This window comes from Pan troglodytes, chromosome 6 (assembly GCF_028858775.2).
Source record: "Pan troglodytes isolate AG18354 chromosome 6, NHGRI_mPanTro3-v2.0_pri, whole genome shotgun sequence".
Taxonomy (NCBI): Eukaryota; Metazoa; Chordata; class Mammalia; order Primates; family Hominidae; genus Pan; species Pan troglodytes.
In genome coordinates this window covers 137,787,777-137,810,878 of record NC_072404.2, presented here as the reverse complement: position 1 = coordinate 137,810,878, position 23,102 = coordinate 137,787,777, and the positions used below count along the sequence as shown (strand labels likewise).

Here is a 23,102-nt window from a genome sequence, read left to right as displayed (position 1 = left end):
AAGACTTTCACCTTCGTAAAGATGGGCTCATAAAAATCGAAAAAGGAAAAATTGGAATGTGGTCTCATGAGGATAAAAAGGCTAGTGTTAATAATTAACAAGGAGAGTGAAGTGGAGTCAAATTAGCCATAATAGAGCCCAGAGTGACTGGCAAAGTCACCTCTCATTATCAAAAAACTCATTAAGAAATGAAGAGGTGGAAATCCTGCTGGGTTATTCTCACACTTAGGCTGTATCAGAGATTATTTTTCAGATTTCTTTCAAATGAAGGACTGTTAGGTCACCATATTGTATATTAGGTTAATCTTCAAGCTTTGAAATATGGAAGGCTGACACCTGCGTGTTATTCTCTTTCAAGTGCTTAAATGAGCTGTTCATCTGAAATTCACGAATTGGTGTTTATAGATATATCTGGATATACATAAACCAGGGACAATGCAGAAAGGGTATAACATCTAGATTGCAGCAAATCTGTGCGTGCCAGCTTAGTTTTATAAGTATGCACTTTACAAATGATGAAATAAGGGCCAAAATGTGAGAATGTATTTAACTCTAATCCCCAGAGTTGATTGGATTCAAAATGGTGTGTCAGAATTTGTTTTACTGACCAGTATGGTAAATGAAATAAAAGCAAGGAGTCACTACCTTTTTCCCCTCAGTTGAATTCCACAGTACTGTTCTAATTTCTTTTTTTTTATTTTTTTGTTTAGTTTTATTTTGTTTTTGTTTTTGTTTTGTTTTTTGAGATGGAGTTTTGCTCTTATTGCCCAGGCTGGAGTGCAATGGCGTGATCTTGGCTGACCACAACCTCCGCCTCCCAGATTCAAGCAATTCTCCTGCCTCAGCCTCCCAAGTAGCTGGGATTACAGGCATGCACCACCACACCCAGCTAATTTTTTGTATTTTTAGTAGAGATGGGGTTTCTGCATGTTGGTCCAGCTGGTCTCAAACTCCTGACCTCAAGTGATCCACCCGCCTCGGCCTCCCAAAGTGCTGGGATTACAGGCGTGAGCCACTGCGCCCTGCCTGCTCTAGTTTCTTTCCTACTTGTAGACTTTTTAAAAATTTTAATCTGCTTTTTATATTTTCATAGGGTTTAGTGGCTTAAAGATAATCACCTATTCTAAAATGCCAGTGTGTTTCTTGTAACAGATTAACAGGAACACCTGTAACTTCTGAAAACCATGGGCATCAAGAAACCCACCCTTGGCCGGGCACGGTGGCTCACGCCTGTAATCCCAGCACTTTGGGAGGCAGAGGCGGAGGCGGACGGATCACGAGGTCAGGAGATCGAGACCACGGTGAAACCCCGTCTCTACTAAAAATACAAAAAGTTAGCCGGGCGTAGTGGCGGGCGCCTGTAGTCCCAGCTACACGGGAGGCTGAGGCAGGAGAATGGCGTGAACCCGGGAGGCGGAGCTTGCAGTGAGCCGAGATCGCGCCACTGCACTCCAGCCTGGGTGACAGAGCGAGACTCCTTCTCAAAAAAAAGAAAAAAAAGAAACCCACCCTTGAGAGAGTTATCGATCATGATATAGCTGTACTCAATCATTCCCATTGATGGGGCAAGTATTGTGGGACATTAACTCAGAGATTAGAAGGCTATGCATAGCTTGAGTAAAATTACAGACTTTTCTATTTGCCTTTAATATTACGTAATTTCATTTAAAAAACAGCATGAGGACTGCTGGACCGTAAGACTTCTTTACTTATCTTTGCCTTATAAGCTTCGGTTAATTAAGCTTTTCTGAATTAGTTTCACAAGAAACAAGTGCCTAATGCCTACAATTTACAAATCCTAGGCCCCTTGCAAATACATGGATAAATAAGAAATGATTCCTCCCCTTGAAAAACATAAAATCTAGTGGAGGATACGCACATATATACACAAATAACTTGATGCAGTAGATTGTAGAAGTATAACTCAAATTATGTGTACCGTTCTATGAAATTTTTTCATTATAGTTTTAAATTTGGATTTGTTGCCCAAAAAGTAAGAAACATTTTAACAGCTGTGTTCTATCACTTCTTGTCACTTTCTCTCCCTAGGTAGATGTATAAGTGTATAAATATATATTAGCAAGTGCCCCAAGGGAAAAGGAAGAACTGGGTATGGTTTTAGGGATTATTATACTAGTTAATGTATACATTAATATTACCAAATATAAAATTACTTATCAAATTTTTAATTAAAAGGACAATAGAATCCAGTGTGTTTCCTAGTCTACTTAAATGGGATGTTCTTGGAGTTTCTCTTAGGAGGTAGATTTTTATTGATATTTATTCAATAATCAGACATTTATTGAGTGCCTACTTAATGTGCCAGATTCTTAGCTGGGTGCTATTCCTAAATCTCAGGGAGGGAGGAAGGGGTGAGGGCTGGGGAGGGCAGCGGGAGAGAGAGAGAGAGAGAAGAGTGTTTTCCTTTTACATAATGCTGTTCTAGACTGCAGTTCTGCTGGCTTTTCTCCTGAAGCCCATATTCATATTTTCTGTTTCTGTGATGGAGGTCTTCATTATATGCATTTGTCAACATGGAGAGCGACTTATTAATTTTCTTAGTGCACTATGCTTGCATTGCTCAGGGTTGATATAATTTTTAGTCTCTTAAATAATTGTTTTATGGCAAAGTCTGTTGATTTTATTGTGGTTTGTATTGTCTGTTTGTTTTGCTGGTCATGAATTACCCATTTCCTTCTGAAATGCCTAATGAGAAGTTTGAGGAGAAAAATCATTCTTTCTAGTAATCCACTAAAGCTGGCTAATTGGAAGAGGATGAGCACTATAAAATTGGATTATATGGGTTCAAGAGTCAGCAGCATATTTTTACCCTAAAAACAATATACGAATTCTTTTATTTGCTTATTCTTTATTTTACCCAGTGATTATTGTCTCAGTAATTGTTATTAATTGGATCATAGTTTAAATTTAAATTCTCTGTTGAAATCTTACTACTAAAAGCCTATGACAAGTACTTTTGTAAATGTAAGAGGCTTTTTCGTATGAAAATAATCAACACTAATTTATTATCGGGGATTTTCAAAATAATTGGGCATATTGCATCCTGAGTTTAGCTTATATTTAAGCCATTTGTTTTCTTTTTGCCATTTCTAATTGTACCATAGGGCTCGATGTCATCGATGCCTCATTATTTTCTAACAAGGTGATATTTGGAAACATGGAATCTTTTTGGGAAAAAAGTTATTTTTTTATCTGAAAAATAGGTGCTGGCTTTCCCCTCAGGCGGTAATCACTTTTTGAGACTCATTCTGAGCAGCCCTTTTCACTCTCTCATACTTGAGTATGGTGTCAGAAGTGCTCTTGGATGTGGCCGCATTAAGAACTTGCCACTTACAATGAACTGTTGTAATGGGTGCTTTGTAAAGGCTTGATTTGGACAGGTGACAGCCCCAAATCATAACCTATCCTTATTAAACCATATGGAGAAGATAGAAGCACTTACTCTGATGCCTCAGGCTACATATTAAGAGGGGCTTTTGACAGTGTCTGATAGGAGTGGAATGCAAGCTGCCATATGGACAACTAAGGAAGGAGCATACATTTACATAGACAAGTGTAGTGTAGGGTGTATTTCTGTAGCTTGTCTTTGGAAACCAAATATTCTCTTTCCTTTCTTTCCCCCTCTTTGTGTATTTCTCTTTCTTTCTCCTCTAGTCCCTCCCCCACCCCTCCTCTCCCTCTCCCCTCCATCATTTTCTCTTTGTCTCCCCCATTTCTCCCCCCACTCCCTCCTTCCCCTTTCTCTCTAATTACCAATGAAATAATACTGCCAATTTTCTAAAATTTTCAAATGTGGGTTTATAATTTGATTTTTTTTTCAAATAAAAAATAACTCTTTGCTGAATTCTGAGCAAACTTTTGGCTAGAATTTAAGATTTTTTGTAGTTCATAGGAAATATAGGTAATCTTCATTTTCTTTAAATTCTGCAGGATATAATCATTTGCTGTCAAGATTCATAACTGACCAGAGAAAATCCTTTCTTTGCCACATTCATTAAAATAAGAAACATAAAATAACCAACTTTTATATTCATTAGAATTTTTAGCAGTATGATCTTGTACATATGGGTTAAAAATAGAACTTATAGCTGTATTATTTAATGCTATATATTTTATACAAAGTATGAGGCGTATACACAGGCCTCAATAGGTTTTATAGGTGCCATTTAATACAATAATAATGTAATAATCTTAGCATTCAAATATTCATTCATCCAACAAACATTTGATTACTTGCTCTGAGCTAGGGACTTTTCTGGAACTTAGAATACAGACATAGTTCCTGCCTTGAGAACCTTACATCCTTGTAGGCAGCGAGAAATATGTCAGCAAGAAATATGTCAGCAGGAGAAGAACACTTGTATGACAAGAACCACAGTGGAAACCTGTCCAGGGTAGAGAGTAAACAAGAGAAGCCAGTAATTGGGCAAGGGGACAGCAGAAGGAAGCATTTCTAGAAAGGATTTGAGGAGCAGGTGTATATTGAATCGTGAAAGTCATTATGACTGTATCACAGTAAATGAAAGGTAAGGCAACAGAAATGAGCTGGAGAAGTAACTTGTAGACAGGTCTTGGAAAGCTTTCATACCATGCTCAGGCTTTTGAAGCTTGTCATAATGATCCACTAAAGGATTATCATCTTTAGGAGTGACATTCTTAGTTTCATATTTCAGCAGGCCCCTCTGCTTATGATTTTGAGAAGATGGATTGGCAGAGGAAATATTAGGATCCTAAAGACCAGTTAGGTTATTATTGCATTAATCAGGACAGGAGATGAGAGGGCTGGACTATTGCAACAGCAGTGGTGATGAAGAGAGCACGGTAACTTACTGAAAGATATTAAGGATATAAAATACACCAGTCTTGATGACTAATTGGTTGTCAGAGTGAGGAATGGTAGTTTTACAGAGGTTAACAAGGAGTTTTTCTATCAAATCCTGGTTCTACTAATGACTAAATGATCTTAAACAAGTATCTTAAACTCTCTATGCCTCAGTTACCTTATTGATAAGTTTAAAAAAATAGTTCTAGCCAGGCGCAGTAGCTCACACCTGTAATCCCAGCATTTTGGGAAGCCGAGGCAGGTGGATCACCTGAGGTCGGGAGCTCGAGACCAGCCTAACCAACATGGAGAAACCCTGTCTCTACCAAAAATACAAAAATTAGCTGGGCATGGTGGCATGTGCCTGTAATCCCAGCTACTCGGGAGGCTGAGGCAGGAGAATTGCTTAAACCCAGGAGGCAGAGGTTGCAGTGAGCCAAGATCGTGCCATTGCACTCCAGCCTGGGCAACAAGAGCAAGACTCCATCTCAAAAAAAAAAATAAAATTCCTCCCTCGTAGAGTTTCTGTGATGATTAAATGAGATAAGGCACATATAGGACTTCACATAGTGCTTGGTACTCCAGATATGCTAGGGATGAGGAGGAGGAAGAAGAGAATGAGAGTTCTTAAGTAGAGACCCAATAAATTCAGATATCAGTATATTTTTTAATTTGCATATTACAGTGAATTAGATGGTTTGAGTGAGAATATTTTATCCTTAAAGTTTAGCATGCTTATTTAGGTGGCATTTGATAAAAGTAACTGAATTATTTGAGCTATAGTACCTTCTAGCTCGATGATTGAATCTCCAGGAATAAATAAAGCTTCTTTCAGTGTGCTAATGAAAACATCATTAAGATAACATTAGTCTCCTAAATAAGACACCTATCATTAAATATGATTATTGTTCACAATTTAATGGGAAATGTTTTAGCATATAGCTGAGCTGGGAAAAGAGTATTTAACCACAAAAAATACTAACCCATATCAATTAGAGGTAGAAAAAAAAATCTGTTATATTTCCTTCTGTGTTTAGAATTACTTCCCCCACCAATTTATGTGCCTGTAGTTGTCCAGCCTCAGAGAAATTTCAGAAACGCATAAAGTAACATATCGAAGCCATCTTCATATACATGCCACAGTGATAAACATCATGTACTTTGACAAGAGCTAAAACACTATTAAGCTTTTGGGATGTTTTTGCTCTGAAGAAGATAATGTGGGAAGTTGTCATAGTGAATATTTTATAAGACACTGCTATTGAAGTTGCTAGTAATTAGATTTAGTAACTATAAGCATATATAGCTATTCAAATCCATAAAAGTGAATGAGATTACTAACTTTTCCCCAGCTTCTACCTCTTCACCCTAGTCAAAGACACTATCATCCTTTACCTAGTCTATTGCAGTAAACAACTGAGTATTAACCTTTTTCTCTGTTTTCACCCCTGGCTACCTACTCCATTTCCACACAGCAGCCAGAGAGATCATATCATGTCACTCCTCTGCATAATCATAAGCATCATAAAGCTTCCCATCACACCCACTAAGAGCAACACTCCTTACTCAGTCCTAGGATCTAGACCCTGCCATGGGCTGCCCCTCCCCCTCCCTCAGTCTATATTGCAGTTACCCTGGCCTTTCATCTTTCTGCAAAGACCCAAGCTTATTCCTCCCCAAAACTTGTTTGCTAGCTGTTCCCTCTACCTGGAAACCTCCCCTTTAAGTCTTCCATGGAAGGTTCTTCTGTCTCTTCAGGAATACCTTTCCTGACCACAGAGTATATTTTTAAATCAGCACATTTTCACTTTGAGGGCCACAATGGAGCTTAGGACATGTTCTTTGAGAAATATTTACAATCTATAGTACTGTCATCTAAAATAAAGTCTTTATTAAATATTACTTAGCATTACTGTTTTCGTATAGATTCTCTATTTTTTAATGGTGAAACTTAGGCATATACTCACCTATATTTTAAGAAAATTGTATCATCTGCGTAGAAAACATTCATCGCCTGAAAAAGGTGAATGTACCTTGCCCAGCAGCCTTGTAGCACAAATTCTAAGATTTCTGTCACTACTTTAGGTAGGATGTTCCGTACTACCATTTATTAAAGACAAATGGAAACCTAAAAAATCCATGTCATGTGCTGTTTTTAAATACAGATATGCAAAATTGAATGACTAAAAAGAAAATCCACATATAACTATAATGTTCATGAATCAAAATAGATATTCCCAAACCCACAGACACCCTCCTAGTGAACAAGAATAGCTTTTACAAGTCATCAAGCTTACCTCTTAGAATTGAGAAGGTTTAGCTCCTCTGTGATACACAGCATAGCACAGAGATTGTAACTCTGCTTAATTGCTGTATTTACATGTGTCAGGACCTTCAGGGGAGCTGGCAGCTCCCTTGAATTTCCAGCGAGTGGTCATGTGCCTATGTGTTAAACCTCTTAGAAAATAAAAACATACCACCTGCCAGGAGAATTTTAGAGAGATATAATCTATTTGTGTTTTGACAGCCATATATAGAAGGCTAATTATACTTTTTGATCAATTTCCATGATACGATATTCAATATGGGGGATATGATCTACTCTCATCTGCATTTTATCAGTTCTTCTGTGTCAGACTCTCTCAGAAAACATGTTTTTTTGGCCCATATTTTCCAAATGTCTGATATTATCCCTCTGACAAACACTGTTTCTGCTTGGCTATTTCAGCACTTTTGTGTAATGGAAAATTTCACAAACACTTGCAAGAAATCTTTGTACCCTTGGTTGTCCGCTATGTGGATCTCATGGAGTCTTCCATCGCCCAGTCAATTCACAGAGGTTTTGAGCAGGAGACATGGCAGCCTGTCAAGTAGGTATCTTACCTAGTGTCCGTAGAGCACCTGCCTCTTCAACCCTGACCTTATGACTTTACACATGGCCATCTGTAGTTATCGCTTATGGTGGTCCCTTCCCACGTTGTTTGTTTCTTTACAGGAATATCGCCAACAGTCTTCCCAATGTAGCTCTTCCAAAAGTTCCAAGTCTGCCTCTTAATCTTCCACAGATTCCTAACATTTCTACTGCTTCGTGGATGCCTTCTTTATATGAGTCCACGTGTGTATTCCTCACTTATTTCCTGGTGATGTGTTAGCTGGTGCATGGCCTGGGCTGTGTTCTGCGCAGATGTGTTTAGACTGCATGGCATTTATCATCGTTGGTTGAGGAATACTGTTGTTTTTTATTTGAGTTTTTTAAGCTAGTAAGCTAAGCTTAGCATATCTGTGATGAATAATGTCAATTAAAAAGAAAAAACACACTAGTTTAATGTAGTTCATATATAATCTGTGGGACAGGAATAATTTGGTGGCATTCTACCCTAAGTAAATCATTTGGTGACATTGTACCCTAAGTAAAATAACCAGAGTTCTCCTTATGTATACAAAGCATTTTGAGGATTCTTAGCTCCAGCTTTATTACTGCCCAGATGACTTATCTTGTGCAAGTAGAAAACCTTTGGAAGAATGGTTTCAAGAATATAATATTTTTCTATTTTTATCTTAGTCTCAGCTTTTAAAAAACAGTACTGCATCATGCAGGCCCTTTCATTACCAAAACCAGGGAGTTCTTCTTTTGTTCTTTTATTATATAGTTGGTACATCTTGGTATTTTTAAATAGTCTTTATATCATCAAAAACCATATTTATTAACTTCACATCATGATGAGCTTGCCTATTGCAGAATCAGCAACTAAGAACCACTGAAGTGAACAGGAATGGGCTTTTAAATTGATCAGTTCTGAATTTAGATCTTAGCTTATTAATTGTAAATCCTTCTTAGCCTGAGTTTTTTTCTCAACTCTAAAACAATTATGACACCTAAGTGAAAGATGTTTTTGTGATGATTTAAAAAAAAAAACTGCATTGAGGCATATCCTAGGCTCTCAGTAAATTATTAGTACTATTGGCATATCGTAGGCACCCAGTAAATGATAATTACTACTACTCTACATTGTTGTTTTTGTTATTATTACTATCATCAGGCATCATCATTATAATTTATAATGGTATAGTTTTTAAAACTATGAGCCTCACAGCGATCAGAACCAAGTAATAGTACTAGTTTACAAATGGGAAAACTCGGGCAGTTACCTGCTTTGCCCAAGATCTCATATGAAATCAACTAGAAAGAATAATCATGAGAGGAAGAAAAATAGCTTCCATTTATTGAGAATTTACTATGTTTCCAGTACAGTGCCAAGTTATTTATCTCATTTAATCTTTATAACAACCTCATATCATTATCCCCATTTTACAGTTAAGGAAACTAAGTCATAAAGAAACTAAGAAACCAAACTTACCCAATATCTCACAGCAAATAAGTGACAGAGGCAAAATTTGAACCCAGGTTCGTTTGACTACAAATTCCTCACTCCTATCATTAATTTGTTCTGCTGTCATAGAACGTTGTGTTTAAGAACTTGCTACTTTTCTACCTATCCCACCACCAACTGCAAATCCACACCCAGTCAGGTATGCACACAATCAAGAAAAGAAATAGGAAAAGACCAAGAAAGAGAATAACTTGCAAAGTAATTTGGCAATATTTCTCCAAGTTTAACATCATAACTGCATTCATAATACTCACTAGGATATTATGTTACATGTGAATTTTTTTTCTTACAGGCAAATGCTTTTGGTCGTTAGAGTGTGTAAAGTGGTGTCTGTGTGTGCTCAGAAAATTGCCCACAAACTATAATGAACCTTTCTAAGTGTATGATTTTTTGTTCTTTTTTACACTGTTTTATAATTTAACTCCTTTTCTTCCTAATTTCTCATCTATTTAACGCTTGATTTTAGCCAAGAACACTATCATGGGCATTATCCTGTGAAATTTATTTTTTTGTTAGTAATCTTTTATTAACTTTGGGATTTGTACGAACTCTGAATCCCTTATTGAGGACCCTTTTTTAAAGTATGTTAATTTCAGGACAGGAATAATGACAAATTGGGGCTTTGTAAGTAAAGTGATTGTGCTTTCACCATTCTGGGGAAATTTAAAAATGTGTTTTACAAGTTGATCACCATTATCTTTACCTACCAAGGTTATCAACATTAGGTTCTTTGTCAGAGTGTCCAGAATTACTCATAATGTTATGATGTTATTGCCATTTGTTTTTTGAAGTTTGAAACATTAATAAAAAGAAACATTTATATTTAACATAAAGAATTAAAAATACAACTGCTGATTAAATAAGAAGAATATAAAAGTAACCATGGTTTTGAAGATACATCCCTGCCTACCAATGCATAAATCATGCAAGGATTGCTCATCGACATATCTATCTGTATATAAATCTTTATTCTGTTTTTTTTTTCTCTAGAAATGAATGCCAGCAAGTTAAGTTTCCTGCTGGCATTTTTAGGAAATTATCTCAGAGTCCACTACTCACATTCGAATTCTTTAATCTGTTAATAATACCTTTAGGAATAGGCCACTGATTAGAAATAATTTTAAAATGAAAAAGCTCTGAATAAATTGCAGGTTATATGTACCAACTCCAGAGAAAGCCTACTCACATTTTTTTCATATATCTATCTAATTATAACAAACACTTGTTATCTTAATTACATTCCCAATTAAACACATTTATTGTCAAGAATCTTACCATAGAATCAAACAGAAGAAAAATGGAACCATATTCTCTGTAAAGATTGCCATGTATTATTAGAAAATCTATTTTTAGTAGAATTCTGCCTTTACCATTAGAGATTTTATTTTTATGATTTTTTCCTTGTCATTGTGTTGTTAAAGAATATATACATTCCAAATAGTTACATTTCTCCAAAGAAAAAAGATTATAAGAAGCAGATTTGCTTCTTTGCCAGTTGTATTCAGTTATTCTTAAAACTCAGTTCCTCTAATCTACCAAGCTGTACACTGTGGATGTGAAGGGAGATTTTGTTTGTTTGTTTTTTTTTCTCTTAATTGTATGATATATATGGCAAAAGGAGAAATAAAGGTAGTGTTTTTTTCAACACTTTCACTGTAGTATCAGAATGGTGTTGTCTGGTTCTCTTATTTAATGGTGCATTTGAGGCACTGAATATTAAGGTGAAGAGATTTAAGTGAGTAAAGTGCTACGGGAGTGTTCACTGCTTTGCTGTGATTGGTCCCTAGAGAACTTAAGTATGAGGGCTTTTTGGCTAGACAAGGAGATCAGGAGGAATTACTGGCAGAATGAGAAGAGAAAAGCAATGTAGGTTTGTGATAGAGCTTTGACGCTGAAGCCAGGGTGGAGGGCAGAAATAAGCTTTTCATTAGTCAAGAGCAAGAGGTGCCTTTTTTTCTAAGCTAGCTCATAAAGATATATTTAGCGAAACAATGTAGTGCTTTAAACAATTTTTTTTTTTTAATTTTACTTTAAGTTCTGGGATACATGTGCAGAATGTGCAGGTTTGTTACATAGGTATTTTCCCCTGTGCTGTTGTAATAATGAGTTTATTTCTTTAATTTTCTTTTGTAAACTAGAAATATAAATTTTAAGTTAGTATATGTGAAGCAATTGTGGGAAAGCTGAGAACAAATGAATCATACAGCAGCTTTTTTTTGCTTTTGCTTTTATGCTTTTTATGGTTAAATTTCAATATGTTTTAATGTAGGAATATTTTACTTTCAAAACACTTGTTTCTGTATTAGCCTATGTACTTGCATAATGGAAAGTAATAACCATTTGCCAAAATATTATATGTACTCTTCTATAAGTTACCTTATAGAAGGTAACTTCTATAAGTTACCTTATAGAAGGTAACTTCTATAAGGTACCTTATAGAAGGTAACTTCTATAAGGTACCTTATAGAAGGTAACTTCTATAAGTTACTGTAACTCTTCTATAAGTTATCTTCATACATGGGGTGATAGCACTCCTGTAGAGTAATTTTACCATAATAGTGAATGCTTAGCAAATCTTGGCTCCACAGTTAGATATAAGGACCTGAAACGCGTTGTTTTTCTCCATCTTCAGAGCACCCTGAATGTCATTTCTCTGTCAGACAATACCTTGCACTAAGTTGGGTTTTAATAAGCCAGAAAAAGCAAAAAATGAAAATAAAAGATTGCTTCCCTACCTAGCCCGTTTTTTTTCCAGTTCCTGTCTCACCTTTACCTGTAATTGAGAAATTCAAGGACCCTATATTCTACACACATGTAGATAGACAGAAACCACCATGGTGACAGAGGCACATATGCATGAATAACGGCAAAGGTACTGGTTGCTAACATAAGGATTTTCTTGCATAAAACATAATTTTGGGGATTTGCAAGAATCTTTATCCTAGAGATTGGTAAAGAACAGTTACAATGTTTGTTCTTATGTACACAATATAATTTCCTTAGTAAAGTATACATATCCATTTTACCTCTTTGTATGAAACCCTACCACCATATTTATTTCTATTTTGTTCTCCTTGCCCTGCCTTATTAAGAATTGTAGAGGAACAATTAGAAGGCTGAACAAAGAAAATATTGGATCATTAGAGACTTTATATTTTTTCGCTGATGGCAATTGATACAGAAAAGAAAAAACAATGTATTCATGGTATACCTAATTAACGGGGAGTTCATGATGTTCATTTTTCCTTTTTCTTCTAGCAATGGCTCAGCAACATCAGAAGACCTTTTTTGGAAGCTTGATGCACTGCAAATGTTTGTCTTTGATCTGCACTGGCCAGAACAGGAATTTGCCCACCACTTAGAGCAAAGACTTAAACTAATGGCCAGTGATATGCTAGAGGCCTGTGTCAAAAGGTAGACATGTATTTTCAAATTGCTGCTTAATGTGCCAGCACCCAAAAATATCACTTTTTATCAAGTACCTAATATATTATTGTCACAGCAAAGGTTTCATTATGCACCACTATTCCAACATTTAATGAGTATTAGGTTATCTTGATTAAATTCTGGGGACCCATGTAATTGATGAAATTGGCTGGATACTTTTTTCAGGTCTCCCAACTATTGCCTTAATCAGTAACATCTATACCATATTAATGGTTTCTTTAGGGCTTATTGTTATCTCTCTGGGAATACTATGCTTTAAATTCCCAAGGTAATATCTCCTGAGACATATGAAAAAGGTCTGTTATGTTCTGTATGCATTATGTACTGTGTCTGTGTGCTGTGAAATGGCATAGTAAACTCAAAATAGGATCAGCACCATCAGTTGTTCTGGGATTACTAACTATTTTCTGTCCACAACAGATGAGTTCCAACTATCTGCTTACATTCTTTATCACTTAACTGGAAATAAGTTATGAGGCTTTGTATTCTTCCAAATGTGCTTTCATTTTATAATAGTTTTAAAAAATGCATCCTAATTGGTCAAACATTTTTTTTCCATTGTCCTTGTTCATTATATATACAAGGACAATATGGAGCCACATATTAGAAAAGTGTTCAAACACTGGTTAGACCAGTTGGATATTTCTGAAATCTTGAAACCAAGAAAAAAATCTGTCTTTAGAATAATGTTCAGTGGCCCCTTAAGGCAAGGCCCTGGATTAGGTAGTTTAATGTTTTTTAAAAATCATCTTTGATTTTGATGTCTCGATTCTGTGGATTTTCATAGGATACTTCAGCAAAACCAATTCCAAATTGCTCATGATGCAGTTTCTTTCAAAAACCTGCCTGCAATTTTAGGTTTTTGAAAGAGAATGTAAGTGACATAAAAGAATTACACATTGTCTGTTGTACATTGATTACCATGTTTTAGGGTTTTCTAGGTTTGTGCTTATTTTTTCTAATTTGGTAAGCCCTCACATAGAGGATATATTCTGCTTAAATGCATACAAGTGTGCGATTTTTCTACTTGGAAATTCAGACAATTAATTCAGACAATTAAGTGAAATTACGAGTTTTTTTCCATTAAATGTGGTACTCTAGATATAACAAAAAGCTTCATTTGGGTGGCGATACTGCCTGAGTGACTGCATGAAGCTAGGTTTAATATAAAAATATCACAATCTGATCTTTCATTGAGACACTTGAAAAGAAAAGCATCCAACCCCTTAGCTCCCAAGCACTGCCACACTGCTTACTCCTTATTTGCATGTTTTAAATTAGCATCTTGTAGTGTTGATTTCACTTTTTACAAAACAGGTGAGCTGTATAGCAGAATTTCTTACTCTGAATTCATGTTTTAAAAACTAGAACAAGAACTGCATTTGAACTCAAGCTACAAAAGGCAAGCAAAACAACTGACTTGCGCATTCCAGCTTCCGTTTGCACTATGTTTAATGTATTAGTCGACGCCAAAAAGCAAAGCACCAAACTCTGTGCCCTGGATGGAGGACAAGAGGTATGTAGAATGTGCCACATGGGGAAAGGCAGCACAGGGTGCCTTGGCATGGGAAATGCCCTTTCCACAAGGCATTTTCTTGATTGGATTGAAAAGACCAAGTTCTCTAGCACCAAACGTTTGATCTTTTCTTTACTATAATAACAGAATGGCCTTTATCCTTTGCTCATGTCAGTTTCTCCTTTTTGATATAAATATGGTCTAAAATTGCATTAGTGGCCATGAATTTTAGATATAGCTTTTAACAGCTGAAGTGTTGTGTCATTTACATAAACCTTGGTTTTTACAAGCAAATGAGAAAGCTGGAAAGCTACCTGTTTTGTTTATACAAATCTAGAGTATCCAGAGTTTGCATCTATAAAAGTAAGACACACAAAAAAGTGTGAAATAGTTTATTTACACAGTAGCTTCCATTTTTAAAAATTTAGGTTGAAATAGACTTAAAAATCTAGGCCTAGTTCTTATCAATAAATATCCTATTCTTTCTATTTGATTTATATTTTGTTTGGTTTTATATTCAGAGGTACAATTTTATTTTACCCCATGATTTTTTGTTGAGAGTGGTGATTGGGTGAAAATTGATTTATTTTTCTTCAATTATCTGTTTAAGTTGATTTTGTTGCCTTTTTTTCCCATTGTAATTACTTTTTCTTCATTTCTTTATTCTTCCCTTCTGTTCTCTTTCATCATCTTTTTTTTTCCACCCATGGCATGATCCAGTTTGGTAGTCAATGGGTAAGTCTCATTTTTTTTTCTAAAAGCACATTTCATTTGAGTTATTATTTTTGTAAATGTATATTTTTTATTTTCATCTTTTCAAATTAAAGTTATATAAATTTATTTTCAGATTTTTGGCTTTTGTGTTCACATATATAAGGCTAACAGCTTCCAATAACATAGCAATAGTCCAAAGATTCATGAAAACACTAAATACTTATACCTTAAATAATGACAAGGGAAATGTTTCTCCCCTGTTAGTCTGCAGAATTTATAAACTACTCTTAGAATTTTAAAGATAAAATTATTTAAAACCAAATTAATTCACCTTCTTTTAAATTGAAATCTGAATAACTATAGGAGCAGAGTGATAATTAACATTTTTCAAGCATTTATCTACAGTATACTTTTAATACCAAAAGAATTCCAAGTTTGGAGCTTTAGATGACATATAGCCCCTAAAAACTTGAACCAGGAGGCCACACCCAAAGTCACTTCATACAGATGAACCCAGTGGTGGATTTCAGTGAGGTACAAGCCCACCAGTGATACAGTCTTTCCTCCCACTCATGGCCTAGGATGTGACCATCATCAGAGGTAAGGAAGAGGCAGGCCTGTGTCATGAGACTTCTGCCCTCCTCCACAACAGGTCGTCCTAAAATACTACCCCAGAATCCCTGAGGTACAAGGTTAGAAAACCTTTATGCATAAAGGATTGACTAGTGTATCCTTTTTTTTTTTTTCGTGAGTCAGAATGTCTTTGTGTCCTGTAGGTAAGTTACATCTTACAAGTCTTACAGTTGACAATTGGGAATCAAACTCAGGGTGACTCTTCCTGGGCTGACAATTCTCATCTAAGCAGAGGGGCTTAGTTAACTGTGAAAATAGATGGGAAGGCCTACTACTTGTGAATTCTATACCTATTGCCCCAGGTATAGACATTAGCTATTTGGCCATAACTTATATTTATGCATGAATACACAATTTTATTCTTTGAGCAATTCAGCAGAAAAAAAAATGTATTTATATTACCATAGCATACAACCTTACACATATATCAGGTAACTGATATGTGTTATAGAATGTTCAGTAATTACCATTCTCTGATCACTTACAACATGATTTATTATATCTAATTATCTGAATAAGTAGGCAGCTAGCTTAGGTACCAGTGGCTCCTATTTACCTCCTCATGTTTTTTTAATAACCAGATGTAAGCCTTTGATTGTCTGCCTGAGAATATTATCTTAGGTTTCCTCATAAACCCATTCTTTTCTCATCTGGTTTGTGGAATCATCTTCCATTCATACTGGGTTTATCCGTTTGTTCTTATTTTAACATATACTGCAGTACCTGACATGCGGTAGGCACTTTAGTAAATGTTTGCTGAGTGGATGAACAGATTTGTTGTCACTGCTTTAAAAATCCTCCCCTGTAAGAAACAACTTGCTGTAGTACTTAAAAGGAAAAACAGGCGCACACACACACAAATGATGAACATTGTTACATTGTCAAATGATTCTTTACATTAATAGGTGGGTGGTTTTGAAGAGTAATCTACTACTGTTCATTATGTGTGCACCTGTACATTCACACCAGAGACAATTAGTTCCCCACAACTTTCACACAATTAACATAGTTCAAAATATGCAGATGCAAAACCCATTAGCAACCCTGAAAAAGTGGTAAACAAGAATTTCATTGCAAAAGAATTTTATACTTCGCTTTTTCTCTCCAGTAAACATACCCACATAATTGCATAGGCCTTCCCTCTGTATATATGCTGAGATAAGTTTTGGAATTATTGAAAATTAGTATATACATTACATATACAGGTGAGCCAGCGGACCTCATTTATAAAAAGCAACAAAGTTGTTGAAAAAAACTAGATCATTAGACAATTTGGAACCATGTAAAATATATACTACATAGTTAAACATAGCAGCAATGTTTTTTCTAAATTTTAAAGAAATTACCTCTCCAAAATCTCTAGTAAATGTGTTATATTGTCATCGCTGGGATATAAAACTTGCCCAACTCCTTCCTCACAATGCATTCCCTTTTGTGCTTCTAAATTATGATCCTGTTTTTCTTACATGCTACATGATGATGCAAACATGTTCCACTGAGGCCCAGAATAGGGTTTAATGGAGTGATTAGTGGGTGAATGATCTGCTTATGTGACAGCTGTGTGAAATGAGTCAGCAGTCTCAGGCCAGTCCCTCAGGGACAGATGTCGAGATCACAAAGCCACCTCAGTGTTTAGAATCCTCATTATCCATAACTGCACAAAAGCAGATGACTACCTGGGCTGTAGGCATTCATCAGCCCTCAGAACCACTTCGTTCCATGGTCCCATTAGTTGAGGATGAAGGTGAAAACACATTAATATGGCAATTCAGGGGAGCAAGGGGCCCTACTTGGGCCAAATTTGTTCTTAGTTAAATTAAAATGCATCCATTTCTGGAACTAACAATCCAGTACCTTTAAAATATTATATACCCCAAGACAAGGTCCAAAATCTTTTAAGAAAGCTGGAATTCACTAGCATCTGATTAGTCATTTCATGAGTGTCTTTGTGTAACAGCAGTCAGGTGAAGTGGTGCTGTTCACCTGATTGTAGAGAGGCCAGGATTTTGGACTGTGTCTGACCTGTGATTTCCCTGGGCTTCATGAAGTAAGGATTCCTGAATGGTTATCTTAATGTAAGTTCAGAATCACCTGCTGGGAAAGCAGGCACAGTTTGCCTTTGAGGGCAGATGTGGAGAAACTTTGCTTAAGAATGAATTGAAATCTAACAAAGCCCTAGAATCTAAGATTATCAATCCAACTTGAAGTATTTGAAGAATTTTATTTTCTTCTTTTAAATTTCAACTTTTGTTGTCGATATGGGGGTACATGTGTAGTTTTGTTACACGTGGGTATTGAGCATAGTACTCAATAGGTCGTTTTTCCATCCATGTCTCCCTCCCTCCCTCTCCCCTCTACTAGTCCACAGTGTCTGTTGTTCCCATGTTTATGTCCGTGTGTTCTCAGTGTTTAATTCTCACTTGTAAGTGAGAACATGCAGTATCTGATTTTCTGTTCCTGTGTTAATTTACTTGGGATTATAGCCTCCAGCTGCATCCATGTGGCTGCAAAGGACATGATTTTGTAATTTTTTATGGCTGTCTAGTATTCCATGGTGTATATGTACCATATTTTCTTTATCTGGTCTACCATTGATGGACACCTAGGTTGATTTCATGTCTTTGCTACTGTGAATAGCATGGCAATGAACATACAAGTTCAAGTGGTTTTTGTTTTTGTTTTTGTTTTCGTTTGTTTGGTTTAGTGATCTGTGTTCCTTTGGATATGTACCCAGTAATGGGATTGCTGATTCAAATGGTATCTCTGTCTTAAGTTCTTTGAGAAATCTTCAAACTGCTTTCCACAGTGGCTGAATTAATTTACATTCCCACCAACAGTGTATAAGCATTACCTTTTCTCAGTATTTTTTTCTTTTTTTGTCTCCTTCTGTCACCCATGCTGAAGTGCAGTGGCACATTCATAGCTCACTGCAACCTTGAACTCAGGCTCAGGCGATCCTCCCACCTTGACTTCCTAAAGTGCTGGGATTACAGACATGAGCCACCATGCCCAGCCTCTGATAAAAATTTTATAGGTTTTTATTGTTGGAAACAAAAATGTACCAAAAATGTTGTCTGTTATACTAAATGGGAAAAAAAACTATCAATTTTAACTTAAAAATGTCTATGCAGATAAACTGTTTTTACCTGTGACCTCTTTTTGCATGTTCATGTTTGTCTTTGAAAGTTATCTGAAAATTTCTAAAAAGCTGCTTTTATGAACTAGTTTAAGCACACCACTGATCTTAGAATGTTTTAACCATCCACTGAACACTCCTGTACCCACCCCAGATGAACACACAATAACCATTGTTATTTTGGCAGTTTTTGACTTGCCTTATTTTAAATGCGTGCACACACAAATATTACTTTTACAGATAATCATTAATTACATTTATTGACATATTTCAATTTCTGGTTTCATCCTTGTTCCTTCATTCTACAACTTCCTTTTATGTTAATTTGTCATTTTCCTGAAATACATTATTTAATACATTTTTTAGCAAGGATTAAAAAAAAAACACAGAAAAAGAAAAAGAAAGTTATCTGGGTCCCCTAATGAATGACTTTTTCTAGCTAATTTTGTATACCTATGTATGGCATATGTGAGTTATTGTCTGCAGAATATATATGTAAAATGGGAATTCTCGGGCCATCTTTTCTCTCACACTCATGTGCCTATACGACCTCCACCAACTGCACAGCCAGAGCAGATTCTGAAAGTTCCCAGCAGTTGTAATATTAGTGTAAGTCATATCTAACCAGATATATTTACAATAGCAGAATCCCATATTATACAAATCTAAAAACCTCACACTATTTGGATTTACCCCTTGGGTATTAAATTTCAGATGTATACTTCTTTATTCCTTTGTTTTTAACATTGTATGTGTTTGTTTTTGTTCATTCATTCTCATTTTCTCTCTCCCTCCCTCCCCATCTCTTCCTCTTTTTCTCTTTCTCTCTGCTTGTGGCTAGATCAGGTATCAAAGCAAGCAACAATCTACAGGAGTGTATTATAGGAGAATTTAATGGTTCCTAGTGTCCATTGACTTTCACTGCTTTTCAAGAAAATGGGTATCAATGACCTCTTTTGTGGCTCATCCCTTGATTTTAAGATTTGCCAGAATCAATTCAACCCAAAAGTTTAACATGTAGAAGCTCTGTATTTTATATACAATAGCTTTCTGATGACATTTGATCACTTTGAATTCAAAAAATGAAAGTTATGAAAACAGAGAAAAACATTGGGGATAAGGCATATTTAGGAACCTGCTTGGAAGTCTGGGTGCCTCAATGCCTGCATGCTTTGGAGTACTTTCCATGTAAGAGGGAAGTGAGATGCTTGAAGCCCAACTCCTGTATCTCTTTCCTCTTCTACCCCCAAAGAGGTGTATCACGTGGCATTTAATTTCCTCGTGCTGCATACACTGATCTGGAGCAAGAAGGACGTGAAACAAGAGTGGCAGAGTGGGAGAGCCAGGCAGAGCTCATTTGCATAAGCTTCTCCATCGCACAGTCAGCTGCACAGCTTTCAGCCAGGAGCTGGGGGGCCTTTTTTTGTAAGTGTGTCTGTGGAGGGATTACCCTACCCATCAGCCAGTGCCCTGGAATTGTTCAGCTGGTCTCAGATATGTTCATGTGTGGGCCTGCCTGGCTCAGAAAATTATTAATAATTTAGACTGGATCAGAAGTTTAACTGCCAGCCAGCTTTTTCAGGCTCTTTTTCTTCTACGTGTTTTTCTGTCTTCTCTCCCCTTTTCTCTCCCCTTTTCCTTCTCTTCAAGCTATCTCGAAAGCAAAAATATCAGCACTACTGGAATAGAAATCCACTCTCTATGTTTCAATTCCATTTATCCTCTGGGGAGCACAAACTTGGGAATCAATAAAGGCTTTAAGTGAGACAGACATGCTTTAGTGGGTGCAATATGTGCCCAGAAAATTCCACATTCACATCAATGTGGTTAATTTTAGATCACTCATCATTACGCACTTATATTCACACCCACACACACTCAGACTCACACAGAAAAAGAAAATAATTCAGACACTCCAAAATTATCCTTCCTTTCTTTATTATTTATGCAGGTTTATGATAATCACTTGTAACTGTCAGAACCCTTGGGGAGAGGGGTGGAGTGTCATTCCTGAGTATTCCAAAGCAGACCTAAGTTGATGTTTTGTTCTGTGTGGAAACTTTGAGACATGTTTTCAGCACAAAAAAAAAAAAAATAGCTTTCAAAAACTTACATCTTAAGAAACCATTCAACCAGCAGTGAAGTTGGTCTAATGTTTATATTGACCTGAGTACTTTTACTCTATGCATTTTGTTAGCTGTTACAAGAAGCCTTGAACCATCAAGATAGGGTTAGTCTTTACAAGTCACATTTTCTGTGAAGTGGCTATTGGGGACAATCAGTTGTCAGATAAATGCTTCTAAAGGAAGAATTACTGTTTAAATGGATGTGCCTTCACAAGCCTTGGAAGCCAAAGCTTCTGCTAATTTAAGAATGGAGCCCTCTAGTATTCTCTAAAGAAAGAAAAAAAAAGTCTTTCAGGTTGATTTTAAATACATCTTTTTTTGGTATTTATTTAAAGGCATCTTTTTCATGAGGAAGCGGTAATAAAACTATGGGGAGTGAGTGATGTTTCATTATACCTTTTATGGCCTATTAATTTGTTACCATCTATTCACCTTTGTTGATGAAATTCTAATTTTGCCCTTGCTCGAGCATATTGTAAGAATTGTATAAACTGCTGCTCCCTGTGCTGACAAAAAGTCCTTTTAGAGTGAACAATTGGGAGCTCATTTTATTTCTAGAGCACATTTAAAATAACTTATGAATGAGAGTTGTCAGACATGAAATGCAGTATTAATTAAATCTTTTTCTAGTCTTTTTGCTTCTCCAGCTAAACCAACCCTTTAGAAAAATACATGGCCACCTTAATTATAGAGGAGAAGACAAAAAGTATCCTTCACATTCCTCTGCCTGAATAAGAATAAGAACTCAATTCATCTAAATAATAACCCCATTAGCTGCTTAACTCAACAGTGCACATGGGAAAATTTTCAAACCACAATGTAAAAAGTGTTGACTGGGTGGATCATTTTCAAGGTTTTGTTCTTTTAATGTTCCAAATGATCATTTTAAATAAATCTGATAGGTCATAACTAGTAGATTTAGAGCATTTATGACTGATGACAAAAGTTTTGTGTCCATGTCAACTAATGAGTTTTTGTCTTTTAATATCTAGCAACAGTACCATTCAAAAATAGATGATCTGATCGACAACAGTGTAAAAGAAATCATTTCACTGTTAGTTTCAAAGGTAATGTATTATTTATTCACCTTTTTAAATCAAAGTGAAAAATTGTCAATGGAGAATTTTTTAATGTTTTTAAATATCTAATTGAGAAAAAATGTAGTTTAAAAGATTAGGGCAGGAAAAAATTAGAATTTTCAGAAAAGTTGGGAGCAAAAAAAGGTTAGGAACACTATGTCAACAGCTTTTGTTTTTTTGTATATAATAAATTTTGGCTTTTCCTACAATTGTTGTCATTTTAAAACTAACTCTTCTTCCAGTAAAACCTTATTATGTCACATTCATGTTCTTATGCTATTTATTTTAACTCCATAGCAGCCTTGAGTAGTCATCAGTCCTTGAATTTAGCCCATCTGTAGTGGCGATGGCACTAAGGCTCTAGATCTGTTCTCAGAGACAGAGAAAGCTGCAGGGTGACATCTGAGGTCCTCCACGCCCAGGAGTTTCCCAGGATTTCCAATTTGATGCTCAAAATACCTTTGATGAAAGCTATGATCTTTCACTGTATAAGTAGAGATGAAGCAGTGGGCGCATCATTTAGTGATTAGATGATTTAGATTCCCTCTAAGGTGTAACAGATGGTCATGGGTAGCATATGAGATCGGGGGCTGATAAGGAAAGGAAGAGAGAACATGAGAGCACCAGGAGTTTAAGAGGATGAACAGAGAGAATGGTCATGTTCCTAGAGGCACTTTCCTATAAGCAGATATATCCCATGCTCTCACAAGGCTTCATCAAAAAGCCCCAAATCAGGCTTCTTCATAAAACAACTGGAAGGATGACAAGAAGCAAAGGTAAAACCGCCCCCAATTTAATAAACAGACAAAAGACATCCTGTTTAGAAAAGAAAAAATAGAGATGCCCCATGAACATGAAAAATGTTAATCCTCATTAATAATTTAAGGAATGCAAAGTAAGCTACAATAATATACTATTTTCTCTAGCAAATTAGCATACATGTTTTTAAAGTAACATTCAGTTTCAGGTGAGGCAAGACACTCACCTTTCCTACATAGGGGAGTATAAATTGTTACAGCCTTTCTGGAAAATAGTTTGGAAATACATCAAGTACATTAATACCTTTTCACCTTTTTCTATTTTGTCATACTGCTTAGATGCACAAAATATATATTACTGATACTTGTCACATTATGTCTTACCAATATTTGGAAACAACCTTAATTTCTAATGAGGGAAAAGGTAAAGCAAATTATGGGACATCTGAAAAGGTAAAG

At 35.9% G+C, this 23,102-nt stretch overlaps 1 protein-coding gene across 11 annotated transcripts in view; it reads left to right on the top strand.

Annotated features, from left to right (window-relative positions):
* CADPS2 (calcium dependent secretion activator 2) overlaps positions 1–23,102 on the top strand; it is a 567,091-nt gene that overhangs the window by 485,257 nt on the left and 58,732 nt on the right. For 4 of the 11 annotated variants that reach the window (XM_054687675.2, XM_054687676.2, XM_054687673.2 and 1 more), the window contains 6 exons: positions 7,572–7,713; positions 7,839–7,958; positions 12,493–12,648; positions 14,050–14,197; positions 14,918–14,932; positions 21,799–21,873. In XM_054687675.2, coding sequence (XP_054543650.1) covers positions 7,572–7,713; positions 7,839–7,958; positions 12,493–12,648; positions 14,050–14,197; positions 14,918–14,932; positions 21,799–21,873 — 656 coding nt within the window. The remainder of the gene's footprint in view (positions 1–7,571; positions 7,714–7,838; positions 7,959–12,492; positions 12,649–14,049; positions 14,198–14,917; positions 14,933–21,798; positions 21,874–23,102) is intronic. The other 7 variants (XM_054687681.2, XM_054687678.2, XM_054687674.2 and 4 more) reach the window with 3 other exon arrangements.